At 42.0% G+C, this 23,270-nt stretch overlaps 1 protein-coding gene across 1 annotated transcript in view; it reads right to left on the bottom strand.

Annotated features, from left to right (window-relative positions):
- Nucleotides 1–3,522: 3,522 nt before the first annotated feature.
- LOC306912670 (receptor activity-modifying protein 3) overlaps nt 3,523–23,270 on the bottom strand; it is a 32,816-nt gene continuing 13,068 nt past the window's right edge. The window contains exons 2-3 of the mRNA XM_079489060.1: nt 7,700–7,904; nt 3,523–5,233 (exon numbers count right to left, since the gene is read on the bottom strand). Of these exons, the coding sequence (XP_079345186.1) occupies nt 4,978–5,233; nt 7,700–7,904 (461 nt within the window). The 3' untranslated portion in view covers nt 3,523–4,977. The remainder of the gene's footprint in view (nt 5,234–7,699; nt 7,905–23,270) is intronic.

Genomic DNA, 23,270 nt, shown 5'->3' with positions numbered 1-23,270 from the left:
ACAGTAGTCGCAACATTCAACTTTGGAGAAAAACGGAATGTAAAAAAATACACAACGGTGTCTGAGACCAGAGCCATAGAGTAATGGTTGAGACGAAGCAGTGAAAGGTCCTGAAAGATGCATAACGTCAGTCTTACCCAATACCCATCTTTCTGTTGTATGAATACAAGGCTGCTGTACTTTATACCTCATACTAAGTATGACTCACTCAGTGCCCTTTTCATTTGTCCTTGACTCCTCGTTCACTGTGTTTACAGCAAAATATGTATCTTTCTCTACTCTGAGACACGTGTGCTGGCTCTTCTTCCTTGCAACACACTTTTCTCTCTTTGCAACAGAGGTACCTTTAACCCCTCACTCCATGCATTTAAATAACCGGAATGTTTCGGAATGCCGGTGGCTAGTGGATGGAGTCTGAAAAATCTGAAAGACCCGTTTTGTTGAATGGCTCTAGAGAGACTGTGTACCAATTTGCGTAATGTTTGGACTTTGGACAAAATCTGTAGGTGTACTGTCCACATTTTTTTTTTGCACAAAGCGGCCTCCTGGTGGCGCTATAAGAGGCCAATGTGAAAACCTTGGGGCAGAGGTTCAGCTGTGGCATTCAGGGAGTGTGTGTGCAGAGTATGGCTGCGATCAAGCCAACGGTGCAGGAGAGACACACGGACACACACACGGACGGACGGAGTGCAAAACATACTCTCTCCCCATGCCTTCGGCCTGGTGGAGACAACAAGAGTGTTTCCAGTGAGCCAACATGCACAACAGCAGCACCTTGACTCTGTTTGACCAGAATGGAACAGAGCCTTCATTAGAATCATCAGTAGGCCTAACACCTGTGAAGGAAGTAGAGAAGTTCTTTCCAAAATGGCGTGTGTGCATAGCGACACTGATCGCCATTTCTGTGTAACTAGCACGATGCCCGTTGGGAACAACACCGAAATGTATCAAAGAGTATCAAAAGTAAAAGTTGTGCAATGGGTCCATCGCAATATTTTCAAATGTCCGAAATGAATAGCTGAAGTGATTTAATGTTATGTTATAAGGTTTTGTAAGATTAATCCAAATCTACAAAGTAACTAGTAACTAAAGTTCTCTAATAAATGTAGTAAAGGTACAGCATTTGGATCCGAGATGTATTGGAGTAGAGGTAAAAGTAGGCCTATTGGAAATTGAAAATACTCAAGTAAAGTAGGAAATACCTCAAAATTGTACTTAAGTACTGTACTCAAGTGAATGTCCTTTACTGAGATGCGTGGTCTCTGCCTGATGGTGTTTTCATTCGTACTCACGTACTGTAGCAGTTGCTGCAAAGTTAATTTAGGTTTTGTTTGTTTTGAGTTATCTTTCTGTTGATTTATGGCAATAAGAGGCTCAGTGAACTCGACACACACACACACACACGCACGTGCGCGCACACACACACGCGCAGTGTCCCCTTTTCCCACAGTGAAGGCACATGACCCAAACAGGACATCCTCCCAGGACTGCACACTCAGTCCGTCCGTCCGTCACCCCACTCCTCCCACTGCCCTTCCAGATGATCTACACTTCCAGATCTACAAGCTCACAAGCAACGCGTCGTCCGCTTTTGTACACCGGCTGTTTTCCTCAAGCAACCTAGTGTAAAGTCAGCCATTACGAAACCATCAAGACTCGCCAAAGTACATTTTAGTCATCAAAACCAGCTGTCGGTTTAGTTGACTACAACTAGAGGTAGAAGTAAAAGCATTGGAAATTGGAAATGCTCAAGTAAAGTACAAATGACTCACAATTGCAATCAAGGACAATACTTAAGTAAATGTACTTTCCACCACTGGTCATTGTTATGCCTTCTCTCATTGGGATAATGTCCTATGAGATGTTTTATTTTGTTAACGTTCTTTGTTTTTATTGTTTGTGTTTGTATTCCCCCCTGCATTCCTTCCCTAAAAGGACCACGATGGAAACATGCCTTTGGGCTTTTTTGTGCTTTTATAATTTTTAAATAATTTTCAATATTAAAGCGTTTCAAATCAATTCCATCTGGTAAAATTATAAATTGTTCCCACTGGTGGAAAGTACATTTACTTAAGTACTGTATTTAAGTACAATTCTGAGGCATTTGTACTTTGCTTGAGTAGTTCCAATTACTACACACATGTATTTGACAGCTTTAGTTAGGCCTACTAGTCACTTTCTAAATTTTGATTATTACAAAACGTACAGTAACCACTTCAGCCCCATATTCATTTTCGCCATTTGAAAATAGCAGAAAATATTTGTGTACATTTGAACACTTGAAATGATCGAGACAGTCTGCCTATTGAGTACTTTTACTTTTGGTACTTTAAGTAGGCCTACATTTTGATACCAATACTTTCGAATACATTTTGAATCCCGGACTTTCACATGTAACTTTAAACTATTGACTTCTAGATTTTCTACATTGCGGTATTGATACTTTTACTTAAATGCATATTGTGCGTACTTTTTCCCAACACTGACTGTTCCTCATTTTGCTGGGGAGTCGGGACCCCCTGGAACCCCCTCAGGGAACCCCGGTGGTCCCCAGACACTACTTTGGCTTAGTTCAGTCAGGCTTGTGTGACTCACTGGGAAATGCTATTTTGAGCCATGCAGGAAAACAGTAGCTTCCATTTGAAGCCACTGGACGCTGTGCGTGTGTGCGTTGTGTGTTTTAAGCATTATGTTATACTTTAGCTATTGAAAAATTGTGATGTGGCACAAATCTTTGAATATTCTTTCAGAGCGAACGTTTTTAGCTCAAATCTTTGCTTCTGGGGGGTCACTGGAACTATATATTTTCAGATGGGGGTCCGCAGCCAAATACAGATAATTCTGGGGGGCCTTGACGTTGAGCACCACTGACATAGAAACTGAAAGACACAGAAAACTGTTTAGAAGCCATTTTTTTAGAATCAGCCTCAGGTCTAAATGGGATATATATAAAGAAAAGTGTGTGTGTGTGTACGCATTTCCCTGAATTCTTCTATAAACTCTGGGAAAAGCTACAATATCCTTCCTGCCTTGCTGTGGCGGAGAGACGTCGAATGCTATGATACTGCATTAGCCATTGTCCTCTCTTGTTTGTGTTCCCCCCCAAAAAACCCTGTTGTCTTCAAAACCATCTCAACCACTTCATGGGCCATTTCTTATGACTACATTATGAATAATGGCCCACCCCGTTTGTTTGTTTGTTTGTTTGTGGAAGAGAAACATGAAAACATGTTCAATAGTACAGTGCATACAGATTCTGAAAAAGTGGAAAAAGTACTCACATTTGTACTTATGTAAAGGGATCAATAATGCACTTCTGAAATACTGTTACAAGTAAATTCCAAAATTACTTCAGTAAAAGTAAAGAGAAAAAAGTGGCATCAAAATGTATTTTTTTCGCCAAAGGTTCCCATATTTTGGCAGGATGCTTGCCTGTTATGATGACATGTATAGGAATGTCGAGCTTAAGTGATATTGTTTACTGGCATGCACAATGAGGTGAAACATTTATCTTACACTTAATAATTTATTTACATTCAACATTTATTTCAAAGAGGCACACAGTCTGACACTCTGGAAAGGGAAACACGGGAGGAATCTTTAATGCAATCAGCGCCATTAAGCCACTGAACGTGGTCATCTCAGTCAATTAACATAAGTATATACTAACTAACTAATGACTATACTGCTAACTCAAGGTGATTCGGTGGCTCTACCCTCCTGTGGTTATCAAATCTTTTAAGAATGAACAATTCCAAGGAAGACAGTTAGAAATCTAAATATATCAATTGCACTCAAGTCAGTGAAAAAAACCTTCCTTTGTTAGTAATCAAACAAAGGAAATACATTTGTTATGGGAGGAAAAATGTGCTGCTTAGTTTGATTCACAAGGTGTGACCACATAAATTATAACACAATTTAAATAGTAAACACGTCCCAACTGCCACGATCCATTTAGCGTTATTACAGTATATTCTGCAATAGTTTGATTGAACTACGAACACAGTAGATGGCACTGGACAATAAGATCACAGTCAAGACTCAATTTGGCCCAAAATTCATAGTACGGAAATTCCACTGAGAATCCTCAGTAAATACAGTTTGCTTTGCTTAAGTGTCTTACAAGTTGTGCTAAAGAAGCTCCTCGACTTCAGCTTGTTGAGGAAACAAAACTCTCAGAATATCTTGACTTCAGTCCCGGATGCCTCAGTGTGGATTTTTGTTTTAGTTAAATATACATCCTGTCCAGTGAAATTACACAATTCACTTCTACAATGCACGTTGTCTTCTTCTACAAACATGTTCGAGTGCGATAAGAAGTGCTAAACGCCACATTCAAGAAACAAATGGGTCATGTTTCTCCACAAGTCAAGAATCCCTTCCACTTTTCGTGACACTTGGGAGGAGGGTCCTTTGGCCACTGCATGTGCTACTTACGCCCATCAAATCTATCACCAAGGTTGTTAGGATCCCAACGTGTATGGCCCGGCTCCAAGACGCTTGTCAGCTGTCGAGGCATAATGCAGTTAAAAGCCCCCGCATGTCGGCTCCGTACGTGATTCACAGCCTCATCGGGGGATCTAACGCAGCCTGTAATGTTCTTGTCCGTCACCGTCTCCCCCCTCCCCCATGTCAGGAAAAAAAAATGAAAGGCTCCGTGGTTCCATTAGAAGCAGTGTAATTGTTTTAGTACAGATGTGCCCATGAACTCCAACTCTTCACGCTTTTCTGATCTTTTTTCCTGAAGGTTTTCTGTAAATGCATGTTTTTCCCTGCAGGTTTTATTCACTGATTAAGCCTTGCTAATTCTCCTGCTTTTCTACTGAAAAGAAGTGTCCAGCAGAGGAATTCAGTGAATCTGAATAGAATTGACATATATGTCCTAATTGGCAAATGTCCCCCTTTCTCACTGACGATGTTCACTGATGAAGATCAACGGACGGACAGGACAGGACAGGACGAGCCCCTCTCATCTCTTCAGCCCATGACGTCGCCCCTCTTACTGCACCAGACCACCAGGGCGATCATGGCCAGCGTGAGGAAGACGGGGACAAGGATGAGCGTGGCGAGCATGTCGTCGGGCGGGTCCACCCACACGGCGCGCTCCACCGTGCAGTTGGCGAAGAAGTGCTTGTGGACGAGGATGATGTTGCTCTCCACCAGCGGGTTGGGCCAGTAGCAGTTGATGGACTTGGACTTGTCCTCCGTGCACTTGGTGAACAGGTGGTATTCACTGGAGAGAGAGAGAGAGAGAGAGAGAGAGAGCAAGCACTTGGTGAACAGGTGGTATGACCTGTTTTCCAAAGGCCCCGGGCGCAGATATCGCCTTTGGACGCCTATTTTAACCCTCTTATGGCCACCCTAATTAACAGTGGATTGTGCCTTCTACCTGCACTATTCATATGTTTAATTCTAATTTTAATGCCAATAGAAAAATCCGTGACATACACACTATATCTCATTCTAACACGGTAATCCTATAGTATTATACCCAGTCCTGATGGTGGCGGTAACTTCACCATATGCCGATTTTGACCAAATAGAGCGAATCTGGCGATGTAATTTCCTGTCCACGTGATCACAACATCCGCTAGTTTTCTCCACTGTGTTACACAGTCAGATGTCTGGGATGCTAAGCTATCATTGTTTATTTTAATAACTTAAGTCAAATTAAGCTCTAATCAAGCCCCAAATATCGCATACTATATATATGCACCACGTCTCTGCGTGCGTATGTGTGTGTGTACGGTTGTAATGCACGTAACTCAAGAACCGTTTGACTTCACATTCGACACACGTGTGCCACACCCCCACAGGGAGTGCAGTGCCAGGTATCGAGTCGGTCAGACCCACGGTTCTCCAGAACCACCACAAAAGGCTCTGGTCAGACTCTGCCAGTGGGCCTAATCAGCCTAAATCCCCTCACCTGTGCAATTTCCAGCCTCTGCCTCAGCCAATTGATTGCCATGGCAACCCCACACCTGCCAATTGATTACTTAACCAGTCCACTTTTCACAGTCACTCTTCAGACACAGGCAGACAGACAGATACAGAGATCTCCAACACAGACAGATAGTTGCTATGACAACGGGTATTAGGTTCCCACTTAAAGTGCCAAAAGTAAAAGTATTCATCGTGCAGAATTTCAAGTTTTCAAATTATTTTTTTTTTACAAAATAGCTGATCTACAAGCTCACAATGTGTCGCATTGTGGAGTAAAAAGTACAATATTGGGATCCGAGATGTAATGGAGTAGAAGGAAAAGCATTGGAAATACCAAGGTACAGTACAAATATGTCAACGTTCTACCTAAGTACAGTACTTAAAGGACCACTTCAACACTTTTCAACCTATCTTCATTTAATTGGTCTCACAGGAGGGCTGTGGGCAGTTCAGAAACCCGTCCACCAGTGACATCATCGATGGGGAATCCAAGCTAATAGAAACGGCAGGCTTTCTTTTCCTGAAAAGTTGCAATGCAAAAATGGAAGCCATCGTTCTCACGATAATAAAAATCTATATTTCGAAACAAATCTTGTTTTAAAAGAAAATAAAGTCTAACCCTGACACCTAAACCTAACCTCTAAATGTCTAAACCTAACCCCTAAAACTGACCTGTTTTACAAACAAAACCATTTATCTAGTCAGACCACAAACTGTATATTTCTGAAATTCCACTATACTGAAGCCATACATGTATAGTATAGTAAAAACACAGGCATGCACACACTGAGTCAAAACTCAGTAATGGAGCCTTTGCTTGGCATCTCAAAAAACTACCCTTCCCAGAGTGCAACACAAAAGATGGCCGCTGCTCATTAGGAGCACCTGGAGACTATAAAAGGCCATTCAAACAATCAGAGGCAGAGAGAAGACACAAGTTCTTTCAGGAGTTCAGCACAAAGATGCCAATGGTCTGTTGAAATGTTTATTTACTTACTTATTTGAAATACTGCTTTAATGTGTTCATGGTTTGACTACCATTTAAGTTGGTTGAAGGAACACATTGTAGAACACATTCTTTGTGTGTTAATGGGCACCCTTCTGTGTTCACACTTGACAGTGGTTTGGAAGTTAATTCATTTGTGTTCAAGTATAAATTACAAAAGAATAAGACAAAGATAAAAACTGTTAAAATAATTTACATTACTTTAAGAATTTAAAAGACTGCTAAAAATGTGGACAATTCATGGTTCATATGTTAAAAGGTTTAATTTAGAAAAGAGCTGATCTACAAGCTCAAGGATCAGTTATTTATCTTTCTGTGCTTAAATGGTTAATTTGAAGTTTCATTTAAAATGTTGACTTTAATGGCTTGGAGGTTAAGTCATTTAATTTAACATTGAATTGTTTAAAATACGTAATTGTTTAAAAGACTTGCTTGCTTAAAATACGTTATTGTTTAAAAACAAGAGTGGTTAAAAATAACTTGAGTGATAAGCTGTTTAAAAAGAATATTATCTGTGTGGCATTGTTGTAACCTTTGTTTTTCTGTCTTCAAAGGTTTACAACCTACTTGATTGATCAACCAATCAACAAAATTAAGCCAACAGTTCAAAAGCAACAAAGTTGGAAAATAAAAAGTTGGATTGTGTTGGTAATCTCGAGTTGTCTCTAGTCCTTTGGAGTTGAACAGGAAATTAACTTGACACACACAGCGCACGCGCATGCACACACGCACATGCGCAGACTTCCTTACCTAATGAAATATGTGAGGTTGCACCAGTGACGTGAGTCTATGTGAGCCATGTTCTTCTTGAAGCCTTCCCCACAGACCTCCATCTCCCACAGCAGCTGAGACTCATTGCACTTCAGCACTGTTCTGGGGACCCCTGGCCGGACCCCCGGCGGGCTACTGGGGACCCCCGGCTCACCACTGGGCTCCAGACCCAAGGAGTATGTGGCTAAAGGAGACAGACAGAATGACAACACCGTGACTCAACAGAACAATATACGGGTGTGTTGGGAAATACGAAAACAATGGCGGAGGAAGTCAGTAAAAGCTTGTTTGGTACTCGATCTATGGCAGTGATCCTTTCATTTATAATTTAGGACCCACAATTTACTATGCACTATAGGAACGCGGACCCCCGTAACTCCCAGACAGAGTGAACAAACTGGAACAAATGGTCCCATGTGTGATATCTCATTCTCAACGGTGGATATATAGAATAATCAGTCCAGTATTTCAAGGTCACTGTAGTTGTGTTACTTAGAGGGACAATATCCCGTTTGGTTGCTTCCATGCCTTTCAACAGGCCTATAGTTCGCTTTTGAAAACATCTTCATGTTTATTGAGCACTTCCTGTAGTGTCGGTTTTTTCATTCTTCATGTATTTAAGTGGGTTGTTCAGCCATCCTCTTTCTAGCAAAGTGGGCCCTGCTCCTTTTACCACCACCAGGTGTGTTTCCATAAAGATGTTTTTTCGCGCATTAAAGGTGGCCTTACACTAGCCGATAATCGGGCATTTTTGACGCTCGTGGGGTGCCCGACCGCTCAAAGCGCGATCTGGATCGGCCCGATCAACATCAAGAATGTTTGATATTTGCTCTGCCTGCTCCGATTATCCTGTAGTGTGTGGTGCAGATTTCAGATTTCAGATTGAAAAAAATCGGGTAGTGTAAGGCCACCTTAAGGCTCTTGCGCAAAATCTCCTGGATGGAAACGAATAATGCGAATAAGTCTCCATTTTTCACAAAAACACTTTTGCTTGAAGGTGGTGGTTTTGGGGCTGTATCGAAAAAGTGAAATGCGCAAATGGGTATGGAAACACTTGCGGAAAAGATTTCTAATTAGAAAACACAACTCCAAAACACCTCGGAACGGACGAGGGGAGACTACGCTATTATTGCTATTGTGTGTGTGTGTGTGTGTGTGTGTGTTGCAGCTGCAATCTATAAACGCTATATACTCCAATCGAGTCCCGACGTATTATGCTACATCATGCGCCCCGAATATATTATAGCCTACAAGTTGGATTCAACTCATACTTGGCTTGCTTTTGTCGCACGTACGTTGCATCATTTGCATGTGGCACAGATAACATTTATGTAGCCTAAAGCCTACAATATCACAGCGGATGAGATGCGTTGAATCAGTTCTGTACCGTGGTAAGAAGCACAAATCAGGCAACAGTAAGTGAAGAATTCTCTCTAGCTAGTATAAGAGGAGGTTGCTGGCTATGTACCTGTGCACCTCTACACCAGCATGCCTGTTAGAGCATGGATCATGAACCAGACAGTATTGACATGTCAGAGTTTTATTCAGGCTTTGCAGATATGGCATGATGGCAATGGTGAATGACGGATGATGGGTGATGATTTTAAGAAGAGAGAGAGTAGCAATCAGTAGTGCAAACAGTCTTAGATACAAACAAATGAGACTACAGCAAACGTACAGGCATAAACACATTAAGCAAATAGACTACTCAAGGGGCATTTGGCAAATAGAACGTAGGCATAACACATTAAGCAAGTCAAATACTCAAAGGGGCATTTGGCAATAGAAAGGAAACTTACGAGTAATGCATCAATATAGGCACAGAGGTGCTACCAGCACCTCTCCAGTAAGGTACAAATGTTTGTCTGTGATTTGTCTATATAGTCCCCAGGTGTGCCAGTTTGGTGGCCCCACCCACCACCAACAAGGCAACCTGCTACTGCTCCGCCCCACTCTCAGCTAGAGTGGTGGGGTTTTCTATAGTAAGCTATAGGGCAGCTAAACATGTATGATTATCTGTTTCTGTGTGTTAATTGTGTTTGCGAGGAGCAGCAGGCTGTCGGGGAGAAAAACATCTTTAGGCTATTATTGTCTCCACCAGGCCGAAGGCATGGGGAAAGAGTATGTTTTGCACTCCGTCCGTCCGTGTGTCCGTCCGTCTGTCCGTTATCAGCTAATCTCCGGCACCGTTGGCCCGATCCATGCCAAACTTTGCACACACACTCCCTGGATGCCAACGACGAACCTCTGCCCCAAATATTCCTCAACGGCCTGTTATAGCGCCACCATGAGGCCGATTTAGGCAAAACACATTTCTGTAGATAACTCGTACACATTTTATCCATACATCACACAATTCGGTATACACTATCTCCATGGTCATGTGATCAACACGGATCTGCACCATTGGCCATTTTCCCTGCATCCCTCCATATCTGATGGTTATAGCGCCACCATGAGGCCGATTTCTGCAAATCGGTACACATGATCTCTGTAGTCATGTGATCAAGACGAGCCTGTTGGATTTATCAGAGTCTACACTCATTGGCTAAGATTGCCTTCCAAAGTTTTCAGGAGTAGCCCGTTTTATACAAAATGCTGCACATGTCCTGCTCATCCAGAATTCTATCCTCGGAGATGCTATGAGTGATCTGGCTCTGCATTTCCTCAACAAAATGAAGAACATTGTTGCAAAAAACAAACTGGTGGAGACCTGTGCCCAGAAGGGCACTTTTTCTAGTTTATTAATGTGTTCGGCTTTGTCCCTTAAATAGAAAGTCAGGAAATTAGGCCTACTGTAATATTTAGGCTACAATCTAGTGATTCTAGTCTTACCAGCTATATAGTTTAATAGTTAATTCAATTCCGAGGAGCCGATGGACAAAAACCTGTCCCCGGACAGCCTCTGCACAGCATAAAGGACGTGTAGCCCAATTGCCAACCAGGCAGTCCGTGTATAATATTTTTGTATAGCTTAAAAGAACGTCAAAAAGAAAAATATAACGGTAAGGCTCACTTTACTGGCAAAATAGTGCCACCTACTGCTTATTTCATGAACTTATTTTGTATCTCCTGTGAGTCGAATAATCAGTGGATGGAAACAACAGACAAAGCGCATTTATTTTTTCGACTTAATGAACATACGCTTCCTACTGTATTTTCGCAAAGGCTTAATGGAATCACACCTACAGACAATGTCTTCACCTGCCCCGCATAATTGACAGTCAACCTCTGCCTCCCCAATTACCTTGATGGGCTCTCCATTATAACCCTTCAGCTTGAGTGTGGATGGTTTCATTTGGGGAAGTTTGTTCTCCTCCCACAGCTCCTCAAATTGTTTCTCATTCATTGCACTGACTCTGCAGCCTGTATCAATCTTAAAAGTCAGTTTCTGTTTTATTCACTTCCACCTTGTATGGCTCTCCATCCTGGGTGGTTTTCATGCAGCATAGTATAGTATACACTTCCTCTGTATCTGAATCCTCTTCCACGTCATCTCTCTCCTGCATCCAACGTCTGGCTTTCGGAATTAGTAGATTTTGATACTAATACTTTTGTTTGGTTTTACTAAAGTACATTTTGAATTCCGGACTTTTACTTGTAATAGTACTATAAATACTTGTAGTATTTCTACATTGCAGTATTGATACTGTTACATAAGTAAAACATGCGAGTATACTTTTTCCACCACTTTTTCCATCATGACTAAAAAAAAACGGCTGTTATCGCACATCTCGCTGAGATGAACCGAAGTGCTGCTAAAAAGACATATACAGGAAAGAGTGTGCCCCAAAGGGAAAATAAAAGCGACAGCGATATACAAAGAGAGAGCGCAGGCTGACCCTCTCTGTAGGCTATTTAAAGATGGAAGCCCCTGTCCCTGAACCCAGCCAGACTGTAACTATATGGAAGGATGAAATAAACTCTACGCCATGTCAGCCAAACATCCGGTCCCTTGTAGTATGCATCTATTCCTGGCACCCGCCAGCAGGGTTAAAATCTGAGGACAGTTTGCCCAAAATAGGAACATAATATGATAATAATACTCGGTCCACATTTCCCAAAAGGAAATGCATTTCAGTCGGAAACTCGAGGACTTGGATTATATTATTCATTAACTCATTTAAGACCGATTCAAAAAAACGCCTTCTAAATCCTGACCTAAGTTTTCGAAGAAACTTAAAAAATGTATTGAAAAGGTCAAATCACACCTGTGTGAACTGAGCGGTGCAACTATACATTTATTGTATAGTTACTGTGCTCTGTACTGTATTGTAGTGTACTATGTGCGGGGGGGTCCCCGGAACATCCAGACCCCAGGAACGCGCCCAGGGTGAGGGCCCCACGCCCGAAACGGTCGAGAAATGACGGAGTTACCATCATGTGGGGGTCCCTGGGGGATCCCCGGAATATCCAGACCCACCCCCGCACATGTACTGTAGTGTACTATGTGCGGGGGGTCCCCGGAACATCCAGACCCACAGGAACGCGCCCAGGGGGCCGTTCCGGCGAGCTGCCGCACGTCTGAAACGGTTGAAAGATTACAGAGTTACCATGTGGGGGACCCCGGGGGTCCGCAGAACATCCAGAGCCCCAGGAACGGCAAGCTCGTAGCGTGGCACCGAGTGCCGTGCTACGAGCTTGTAGATCTGCTATTTTTCAATAGCTTAAGTATTACATAATGCTTCAAACACCAAAAGGGGTTCCCGTCCTGAATGCATTCCCTGTACGCATGTATGAACACATGAATAAATGCAGAGAAAGAAGTAGTTAGTTAGTTTCATTTATTGTCCACGTGTGGAAATTTGTCTTCGGTCTCAACAACAGTAAAAACAGTTACAACAACAGCAACAACACTTACACAATTATTTTCTCATGGCAAAAAAGTGCAGGACAACAGTGGCAAATACATTGGAAAAACAACAAATCTAGCGAGACATGGTATCATTTAGTGCCTTAATGGCATTTGGGATGAAGGAATTTTTAAAAATGTTAGCTTTTGGTACTTTGTACCGTCTACCAGAGGGAAGTAGTTCGAACTCCCTGCAGAGTGGATGAGAGGGGTTGTTTGCTATCTTGACTGCTTTTTTCCCAGTGATTTTTTAGGCTAGGTTCACTATTCGCTGCAGCTTGCTTCTTCCTTTTACATTAAGATTGCCATACCACATTGCCATGTTAAAAGTCAAGATTCCCTCTATCAGGTGTTTCCATGATATGCTTGCTCACTCTAAAGGAGTTGAGCTTGCGTAGTAGGTGGAGGCGTTGGTTACAAGTTTTAAAAATCTCGTCAGTATTTTCACTGAAATTGAGTTTGCTGTCTACCGTATATGTGCCTAAGTATTTAAAATTGTCTACTACCGCCACTATTTGTCCACCAATTGTACCTGGTTCCTTTTCGTGAATGACAAGTTATTTTGTTTTTGTCACATTGATCCCTAAGGAGCTTTTATCGCACCAGTTCTGAAGAGATGACACATGTACTCTGTATGCTTCCTCCCCCGCTGTGTCCCCCTTCTTCAGTAAGTCATTTTATTCATTTTCTATATGTTCATTTTGAATCTGCACCCAGCACACGCCTGAAACTATATGAAACTGTCTGAGTAGAGCGGGCCTTTTCCCTTGAAGTGAGTGGCAGCAAGCAGAATGAGCATGCAGTAACCAGGGAGGTTTAGATCGCTTCAGTCTGACCAGAAACGAGGATAAAACATATCCCCAACGGCCACTTTTCATTTTTTTCTTTTTTTAACCAGTGGGATATCAAAGGCCCAAACATTAATGACCTGAGGGGGGATATCAAAGGCCCTCTGCGTAAATGAATGTTCTGCTTTAGCATACAACCCTGTGGCACAAAGGTAGTGAAAATAGCCGATCTACACAGGCATTGTTAGTTTGAAGAGCTGCTATTTTCACTTTGATGCTTACAGTGTTGTTTTCGTCGACTAAAACCAAGACGAAAAATGTTCGTCAACTACCTTTTTTCACTGACAAACTACATGGAAACTAAATGAAAACCAAGCTATGATGACTAAGACTGAGACTAAATATGTTGACCATTTCGTCAACAGATAAAAACAAGACTAAAATGTTAGGAAGGGACTAGTGGACAAGAGATCCAGTAGGCTATAAGTAAAAGACAAGTCATTTTACACTTGCTCGCAGCGCGACGCGTTGTGAGCGTGTAGATCTTTTATTTTCAGCAAGTATATCAAATCAGCCATTATGACGGCATCAAGGCACACCAAAACACATTTTAGTCCACTAAATCACCTGTAGATTTAGTCAACTAAAATAACTAAAAGTATGACATTTAGTCGACTAAAACTAGACTAACACTAATACATTCCAGGTAACTAAAATGTGACTAAAACTAAGTGAAAACTATTCAAGAGACTACGACTAAAACTAAAATAGAAATTTGCTGCCAAAAACAACACTGGATGCTTGGCTACACTGTTCTCTCTGTGCTCCATTTATGTGATTATTTACATTGTTCATTGACTAGAGTTCATATTGACTCTGCTTATTCCAACTGTGTATCTTTAAATTCAAAAGGTTAAGAATGTGTGCAGTATAACAAAATCACACCCATGTGAACTGAGCGGTGCAACTATACTTTTATTGTGGTAGTTACTGTACTGTACTCTGTACAGTTGTATTGTTAGTTAAATGTGAATGGGCTGCCCTGTAGGCTGCTTATCAGTGCCACTTTAGGTCACCCAGTGGTATTACAGCTGTTCATACCCCAAACAGACAGACAGACAGACATGTACACAAAGCCAGTCATTAGAGCAGTGTGCGCCGCTCAAAAAAGCAAGGGGGTTACTTAGCAAACAAAAGCAGGAAGAGAGAGTTTAGGCAGAGCAGGGGAGAGCTACGATGGAGAGAGACACACACACAGAAATGTCTTGAAAGGCTTTGGCTAGGTGGGGGGCCACAACGGGGGCTTTCCAGAGACAAAAGGAGGTTTTCTGTACGTGTTACAACTGGAGCGTAAACGCAACAGCCAGTCTTCAGCATGCAGGGAGGCAGCTAGCCATCTGTTGTTGGCTTTAGAGCTGTACGTGTTGCCCAAAAACAGGAGGACCAATGAGTATGAGGAAAACAAAATCGTGTAAAAGTATCCACCGTGAGCTGCTTTGAATGTGAGCGCACGCACGCACGCACGCACGCACGCACGCACGCACGCACGCACGCACGCACGCGCACACACACACACACACACACACACACACAAATCATATAAATTACAACACTGTATAATACAAAATCAGCAAAACAAATTAAGATTTTCTTAAATGTTTTAGTTACCCCTATTGGCCTGAATATAAGACTTTTGCTCGGTGGTGTGTGTCTCTCTTGGCTCAAGTTCACTCGAGACGGCGCCCCTCGGTCGCGGTCTAAAACTGTACTTTATCCCGTAGTAGGAGGGGCAGAGGCGTATCTACAATAAGGCGAGGACAGGTGTCCGCCTGTCCAAATCCCATTTCTGCCTGGCCAAAATCCATACAATGAGAAAAAAGAGGACAAAAACAAGACCTGAGAACTATTAGTGGACAGCTGATTGGCCGTTGCGGTAAAGCGCGACCCTCAATCACCCATTGGAATGTTAATGCATGCCTTTCAGCCTTTGTATCCTACTCGCCTGGCAGGTATATGTATTTGAAAACCTTTAGGGCTACGATTGTGCGCGGCAACGTTATAAACGACAATTAACACATCTTGCCTGCCCAAAATGTAATTCCTGGAAACGCCACTGAAGAGGGGGGCGTGGATGGCACGGTGGCACAGTTGGTAGTGCTGTCGCCTCACAGCTAGAAGGTCCTGGGTTTGATTCCCGCTCGGGACGCTGTGGGTGCTGGCGGCGTGTTTCCTCCTCCGCGTCATCAGTGCCCATACCCGAGGCGGGGTTGGCGAAAGGGCCTTTCTGTGTGGAGTTTGCATGTTCTCCCCGTGTCCCCTAGGGTAGGTACCCTCACAAAAAATATGCAGTAATCCTGGTCTCTAAACTGCCTCCCCCTGGCCAGCCTGATGGAGGGGAAAGGAACTGGTTGGAATAACGTGTTCCTTCCACGCGCTACGTCCAACCAGGGAAACTCCCCCCTGTCAGGTGTAAAGGAGCAACTTGGACACTCATGAAGGAAGCATGAGTTCAAGTCCGTTGCTCTCCCCATGTCCCTGTATATGGGGACTAGGTTGGCGGAGGGTGTGTAGAGCCCAGGATCACATTAGATAATTGACAGGGGTGAAAAATGGGTTACAAAATCGTGGGATAAAAAATATTTAAAAAAAAGAAGAGGGGGGCGTGAACATTTACGCAAACCCGCCACCATTTCCATGCTCGCGTCCGGCCCACCCATCTGACCACTAAACATGGCAGCCGGATGACATGGAGGGCTCGTCAGAGGCCATGTCTGTTTGAAGGTCCTAACTTGTACTCCCAAATGTGACAACATATAGCAAATGTAATAATGTGACTATTTCCAACCCGTGACCCTAGTTTGGGTATGTCCTTACAGTGTCAATTGATAACTTTGGAAACAATGTTTCCATAGCAGGTGGTGTTGATTTTGACAGCAAATTTTGATTTAGTTAAGTCATAGTCTTTTGAGTAAAATGTAATTTAGATTTAGTCATATTTTATATATCAGAAATGTTTCAGTGTTGGTTCTGTTTTAGTTTTCTGAATGCAACCTAGCATACAACTGGATCTCTTCTCCACTAGTCCCTCCCTAACATGTTAGTCTAGTTTTAATTTGTTGACAAATGTGTCAATATATTTAGTAGTTTAGTCATCATAGCTTAGTTTTGAATTTGTATTTATTTTGTTTTCGGGTAGTCTGTAGTCGACGGACATTTTTCGTCTTTGTTTTAGTCTAGGAAATCAACAGTGATAGTTCTCATGGCAGTGGTTCTCATGTTCATGTCAAGGACCCCCCCATTGATACGGACCTCCATATGAGAAGATGTTTGTTTTTGGATTAGATTTTGAACAGAATTCTGCAGCTGTCTAAACTGTATGTGGAGAGTGTGAAACCTAACCTCTAAGAATCCGAATAGTCATTCTTAAACATCCCATGTGTCATTGGTCTAACTTCTAGCTAGTGAAATAATAATATTAAAATTAACCAGTTTGAAGTTGGTCCAGAATTTTCCAGAAAGTTACACAGAATTATAACGTTGCTATCATTCATATCTTCATATCATATAACGTTGTCACATTCACTATCGGTACAACTTGTCATACAGATTGTAGTTCTTTCAAAGATGTGACAAAATAGCGAAAATAGCCGGTCTACAAGCTCACAACAGCTTGTAGATCGGCTATTTGTAATAGGGGGGGGGGGGTTAAAGCTCACCAGTGGCTCCCGACGTGTGCGGCAGGTTAAAACGAATGTGTGGCAGGTTAAAACTAACCCGTGGCTCCAGGCATGTGTGGCAGGTTAAAACTAACCCGTGGCTCCCGGCATGCGTTGCAGGTTAAAACTAACCCGTGGCTCCCGGCATGCGTGGCAGGTTAAAACTTATTTTGCCGGGGATTTTGTTTCCCGAATAAAGGCACTAGAGTGCCAAGCAGATTTTACTCTGAAAAGCCCCGCCTTCCATTTCCCCCCAAAACCGGGAGGTATAATGTCCCATTACTATCTTGCTAATAAGTCTGATCTCTCTTAGAAGCGTTAATATTCCAAACGAGATGCTTGGTTGAACTTGAATAATTTTTTTTGATATTTTGTACTTTACTTGAGTATTTACAATTTCCAATATTTTTACCTCCTACTTTACTGTCATTTTGGATCCAAATATTGTACTTTTACTCCACTACATTTATTTAAAAACTTTAGTTACTTTACTTCTGTAGATTGGGATTATTATTACAAAACATACATTAACCACTTCAGCCCTATATATTTCGGCCATTTGAAAATAGCCGATCTACAAGCTGACAATGTGTCACATCACAACACATTGTGAGCTTGTAGATCTGCTATTTTCAAAAGATTTGTTGTGAAACGGGGCATTCTGCATATATGAGTACTTAAGCTCCTTTTGGTACTTTAAGTACATTTTGATAATAAAATGGAATGAAATACACCCGTACACTGTCGATGTGCTCGGTACAAGAGAACAAATGTTTCGGTCACTGCAGACCTCCTTCAGGCATCTAGTGACCGAAACGTTGCCTGTTCTCTTGTACACAAACTCTTCTCCCTTCTGGCTCCAAAACTATGGAAGGCACTTCCCATTGCAATCAGAACTGAAGACTCACTCCCAATCATTATCTTCCGCCGTAGTCTGAAAACCCACCTCTAAGTTCAGACTCCATCTTAGCCCGTAGCACTTGCTGTGGCACTTGCCCTAGCCTCAACGACCTTACAGGCGTATGCAAAGACTCAACTTATGTCATTAAGTTGCATAAATTGCATTTGTATGTAGACATAGCACCCCATAGTGTATACGCATAGTTATAGATATCCCACTAAGCCGCTAGTCTAGATGTGCAAAAGCTTTTCTCTGCAAGTACATTTTGATAACCAATACTTTTGAATCCCGTTCTTCTACTTGTAACGTAGTATTTCTACATTCCGTTATTATACTTGTGAGTAAAATGTGAGTATTATTATATATTTTTTCCCCCACCACATGCATGGTCTCCCTATACTTCCTTTCCAGTGGTTACTGGTTGGCAAGTAGCTTTCTGAAGCTCAGAAGTGCAATATCTCCCCTTGGAGCAGTGGATCTCAACCAGTGGTCCCCAGTTAAACTTAAACGATGGAGAGTTGATAACCAAATGGACCCTTATTGATCTTTAACTCTTGAGAGCATAAACTGAAACCAAATGGACCCTTATGGGTAGAAGATGTGTAGCCTGCCTAGTGTTGTTTGTGTATTTGAGAATTTGTTTAAAAGTAATTACTTTAAAACAAATTCTCAAATATGACACACCCCTCCCTCTCTCTCTCTCTCTCTCTCTCTCTCTCTCGGCTCAATATGAATGATGTCATCGTAACGATGGGGTGGGGGAGGTACGGTTGCCTGACCGTTGTCTGACGGGAGGCCCACTGTACGTCTCTGTGCAAACCTCATATTGCGTAGAAACAGGCCAGTGAATTAGTACTGTACCGTTACTACCGTAACGCAGGTTTTTCAGTTAAATTCATGAAAGAGAGAACATGAAACAACATCATTAATCAGGATTACTTTGATTTGGACAAAAACAATGGTCACCTGTTTCCACACAATCCACACGTCCCAGCTATACCACTCTTCTCCCTTCTGGCTCCCAAACAATGGAATGAGCTCCCCATTGCAATGGACCTAAAGCTAAGACCCGGCCTCTCCCACTTAGACACTCCCACTTGGACACTTTCCAGCCGGGCTCATTCATTCCAATGTAAATATCATGGATTTTACACATTAAATACTGGTTCATTTTTGGAACCAGACCTTCAAAATATCTTCCAAATCCGTCAACAAGGCCTGCCATATGCACTGGAAAAATATGTGCGTGGCATTTCTTTTTTAAAACGGTGTTTTATCATATAGGAAAACTATTGGTGGAGAGGTTTGTCTAACCCATGTTATGCTTAGCTGTGATTGGACCATAGCAGTGGGGAGGGGCTTAGTTTAGTAATCTGAAGACTCACCCAGTGCCGTCGGTGCCGTCTCCAGGGAATAATCAGCCTTCATTTTTTCAAAGGGGGCACTTTATTTTTCTAGTTCACCATCCATAGTAGCAAGCAAATGCTCACATATACAATAAACAACAACACAAAAGCCTTTACCACCAGCCTATACTTGTAGCTACACGTATAGGCTCCAATTATCCACCAAGAGAACAAATAACAAAATATAGTAGCCTACAGAACAAACCAACACATATTGTCATGTGGAAACACTATTGCATGCACCAACAACAAAGCGATCAAATACAATTATGTTGAGCATCTCCACGGCGGGAGGAAAGGGAAGGAGAAAAAAAGACTGCTATGCACCACCATTCACCAACAACAAATATAGTTGAGCATTAATTTATAGGCTTTAGTGTATTTTTATGTTGCCATCTCCACGGTGGGAGGAAAAGGAGAAAAGGCTATATGCACCAACCAACAACAACAAATATAGTTGAGCATTACGTTATAGAGCTCCGAAGTCTGACGTCACTTTCAGTAGAGGTCGTCAATCGCCAGGTTCATGTATTTGTTTATTTGCATTGAGATCCCCAAACGGCGATTTTAGGTCGCTTCATATAAGAACTGTGTTTGAAAAATAAACCGACCACCTCAGCGTTTCTGTCAGGGGAGTGGCTGTGCGTCGTTAATGATGTCCATTCATATTTGATACAGCCAGTTTCTAGAGAAAATGGAATTAATGTGACCGCAAAAGCCTTGAAACTACATATGAATGCAATGTCGCTGAGCATATACGTCACGCCCAGCTGTCAACATATTGCGTTCCTGAGATTCCTCGTTGACGTAAGCTCAGCTGGTGGTGACTCGACTCGTACTAACCACGATACATTATATATCAATAAAATAAAAATAAAAATAAACGTAATTAACGTTCAGTTTCTGTTGTGCGACGGGCTGCGGGCAGAAGCAGCCTACCCGGAAATGTAGTCTCTGGGTTGTTTGGCTCGTTTCTAACGCTTATTTTGTTACTCTTTGGGTATATTTGTACATTTCCACCTTCAGTCGATGCTTCATATCCATATGAGTGAAAAGGCCCGGGTGATCGGTTTATTTTTCAAACACAGTTCTTATATGAGGCGATCTAAAATCCCCCTATGGAGAGTACAATGCTTATAAAAACATACATGAACCATGGCGCTCACTGCCCTCTGCTGGTAGTAGAGGGCAGTGACATCAGGACTTCGGTGCTCTATGAAGCCCCTATATAGAGCGTCGCAGTCCCGCCTCCTACCCTGGACCAGGAAATGAAACCCAATGCATTTTCCTCATAGACATTTCTTAAAGTATTTATTTAAAGACGGTTACGCCGCGGACAAAGCCAACTCGAGTCGTGACAACACAAACAATATTTTGGACCAAACAAATAATTACTATTATTAATAAGAAGAAAAACAACAAAAAAAGTGTTGTAATCTGCCGTTTTTTTCTTCTTTCTAATTTGTTTGGTCCAAAATATTGTTTGTGTTGTCATGAGTTGTCACGACTCGAGTTGGCTTTGTCCGCGGCGTAACCGTCTTTAAATAAATACTTTAAGAAATGTCTATGAGGAAAATGCATTGGGTTTCATTTCCTGGTCCAGGGTAGGAGGCGGGACTGCGACGCTCTATAGTGTCTTTCTTTATGTCTACTTCACTGCCAAGCATTATCCAAGACTATTGACAGTTCCAACTTCCTCCTCAGCTAACTTTAAAGGGGCAGTCAACCCTGACAGAGATGAACAATAACAGCAACAACAAATTATGCTAATGCATTTTGCTAGTGCAAATCTGGACTGATTTACTCTGGAATACTAATGGATGCCTCACACTCCGAAAGAACTGCAGAGAAAACTGCAGAGAAATCCCACTCGCATAACGTGGGGACTATTTCCAACAGCTATTGCAAACAGAAATCCTGCAATATTGACGATGGGGATGATTTTGGCTTTCAGGCCATATAGGCCTGCATGGTCTCTCTTGTTGTGGATGTCTGTAGGAAAACTACAGATCTAAACAAAGGCCAGGACAGGAAACCACTGCGTCATGTCGTTAGAAGGCATTGCACCGTGGGAATCATTCAAGAAAAGCAACACAAATACATTGTTTAATGAAAATATCTGTTTTATGCTATGTCACAGCATATGTTATAACGCGTGTCTCTTCCTTTTCCGGTTGCCCATTGTGCTTTACAGAGGTATAGGGGTGAGGCCCACCCTTATAATATTAGTTGTAGAAATGTTCATTTGTTACCAAAACGCCATCTGTCGCTATTAACCAAATAAACCCCATGTCTTCAACAATAGAAACTACACCACAATATTGCAACTCTAGGGCTGAGCTGGATAACGGTCAATGGGCTCTATATGCACACACGCCATTTTGTAAAGAACTAATGAAGGCTCTGTTCCATTCTGGTCAAACAGAGTTAGGGTGCTGCTATTGGTAGGCTACACATGGAACCAAATGGACCAGTAAGGGTCCATTTGGTTCCATTTGTACACTCATTTGTACAGTTATGGGGGTCCTTGAAATTAAAAAGTTTGAGAACCACTACACAATAAATGGAACAGAGCCTAAATTAGTATCATCGGTAACACCTGTGGAGGAAGTATAGGGAAACGGCCCGGAAGTACGAAGAGTTATTATGTGTGCATATAGCCCATTGGCGATCATTGGCGGTCATCAAGAGTCGTACACAAAAATACAATTATTAATGTTGTTTATTGTTTTGTCTGTTTCCCGCCACTTTTGTGTCTGTGTCACTCGATTTAGTTCAATCGACGACCTGTGTACGTGCAAGGTTTATTGCTGTAGCCTACTTTTTAGAAAACTTTGTCAATAAATTATTCAATTTAATTCTAGGCGCATCAACAGTAACTATAGTCACCACTTACTGGAGCTGGTTAGCACTAGCTACTTCTAAGGGCTTCCCTATAAGCCTAACACTTCCGGGATAATTTATTGTAGAGGTACTTCCGGCAGGAGAGTTTGGGAAGGCTAATATTTGACACACCATTGTAGGCTACGGTGTTGTTTTTGTCGACTAAAACTAAGACGAACATTTTTCGTCGACTACCTTTTTTCACTAAATAAATGAAAACTAAGCTACGATTTTTTTTGATTGATTGAAATATTTATTAACAGTTTGCAGAATTACAGTACAATTCAAGCACAAACTCAATACAAAGACTGTTAACTGTGAGTGGACGACCCAATTAAGCATTACACTTGTTTACAAGAGGGTCCACCTTGTTCAATTCATCAAAACATTTAGAGACGTACAAATAGACACTTCTATATAGTCAAAGAACAGAACAGTCCTGAATTCATCATAAGGGAGGTAAAAAGGGGAAAAAAGGGAAAATAAAAATATACAGTGAGGGGAAAAGGGGGTGGGCGATGACTAAAACTAAGACTAAATGTATTGACAATTTCGTCAACAAATAAAAACTAGACTAAAATGCTAGGAAGGGAGTAGTGGACAAGAGATCCTGTATAAGTAATTTTACACTTGGTTGCATGCTGAAAATAGCCGCGCGACGCATTGTGAGCTTGTAGATCGGCTATTTTCTGCAAGTTTAAAATCAGTCATTACGACAACATCAAGGCCCACCAAAAGGCCCGCGCGACGCATTGTGAGCTTGTAGATCGGCTATTTTCTGCAAGTTTAAAATCAGTCATTACGACAACATCAAGGCCCGCCAAAATACATCTTAGTTGACTAAATCAACTGTAGATTTAGTCAACTAAAATCTTATGACACACTAAAACATTCCAGGTGACTAAAATATGACTAAATGAAAACTATTCAAGAGACTAAGACTAAAACTAACTGGTAGGCTACACTGCTCCAGAATGAAGCGACTGACCATCATGAAATAAATG

This window comes from Electrona antarctica (assembly GCF_951216825.1).
Source record: "Electrona antarctica genome assembly, chromosome: 20".
Taxonomy (NCBI): Eukaryota; Metazoa; Chordata; class Actinopteri; order Myctophiformes; family Myctophidae; genus Electrona; species Electrona antarctica.
Note: the sequence above shows the minus strand (reverse complement) of the source record. Positions and strands in the feature narration are given on the sequence as shown.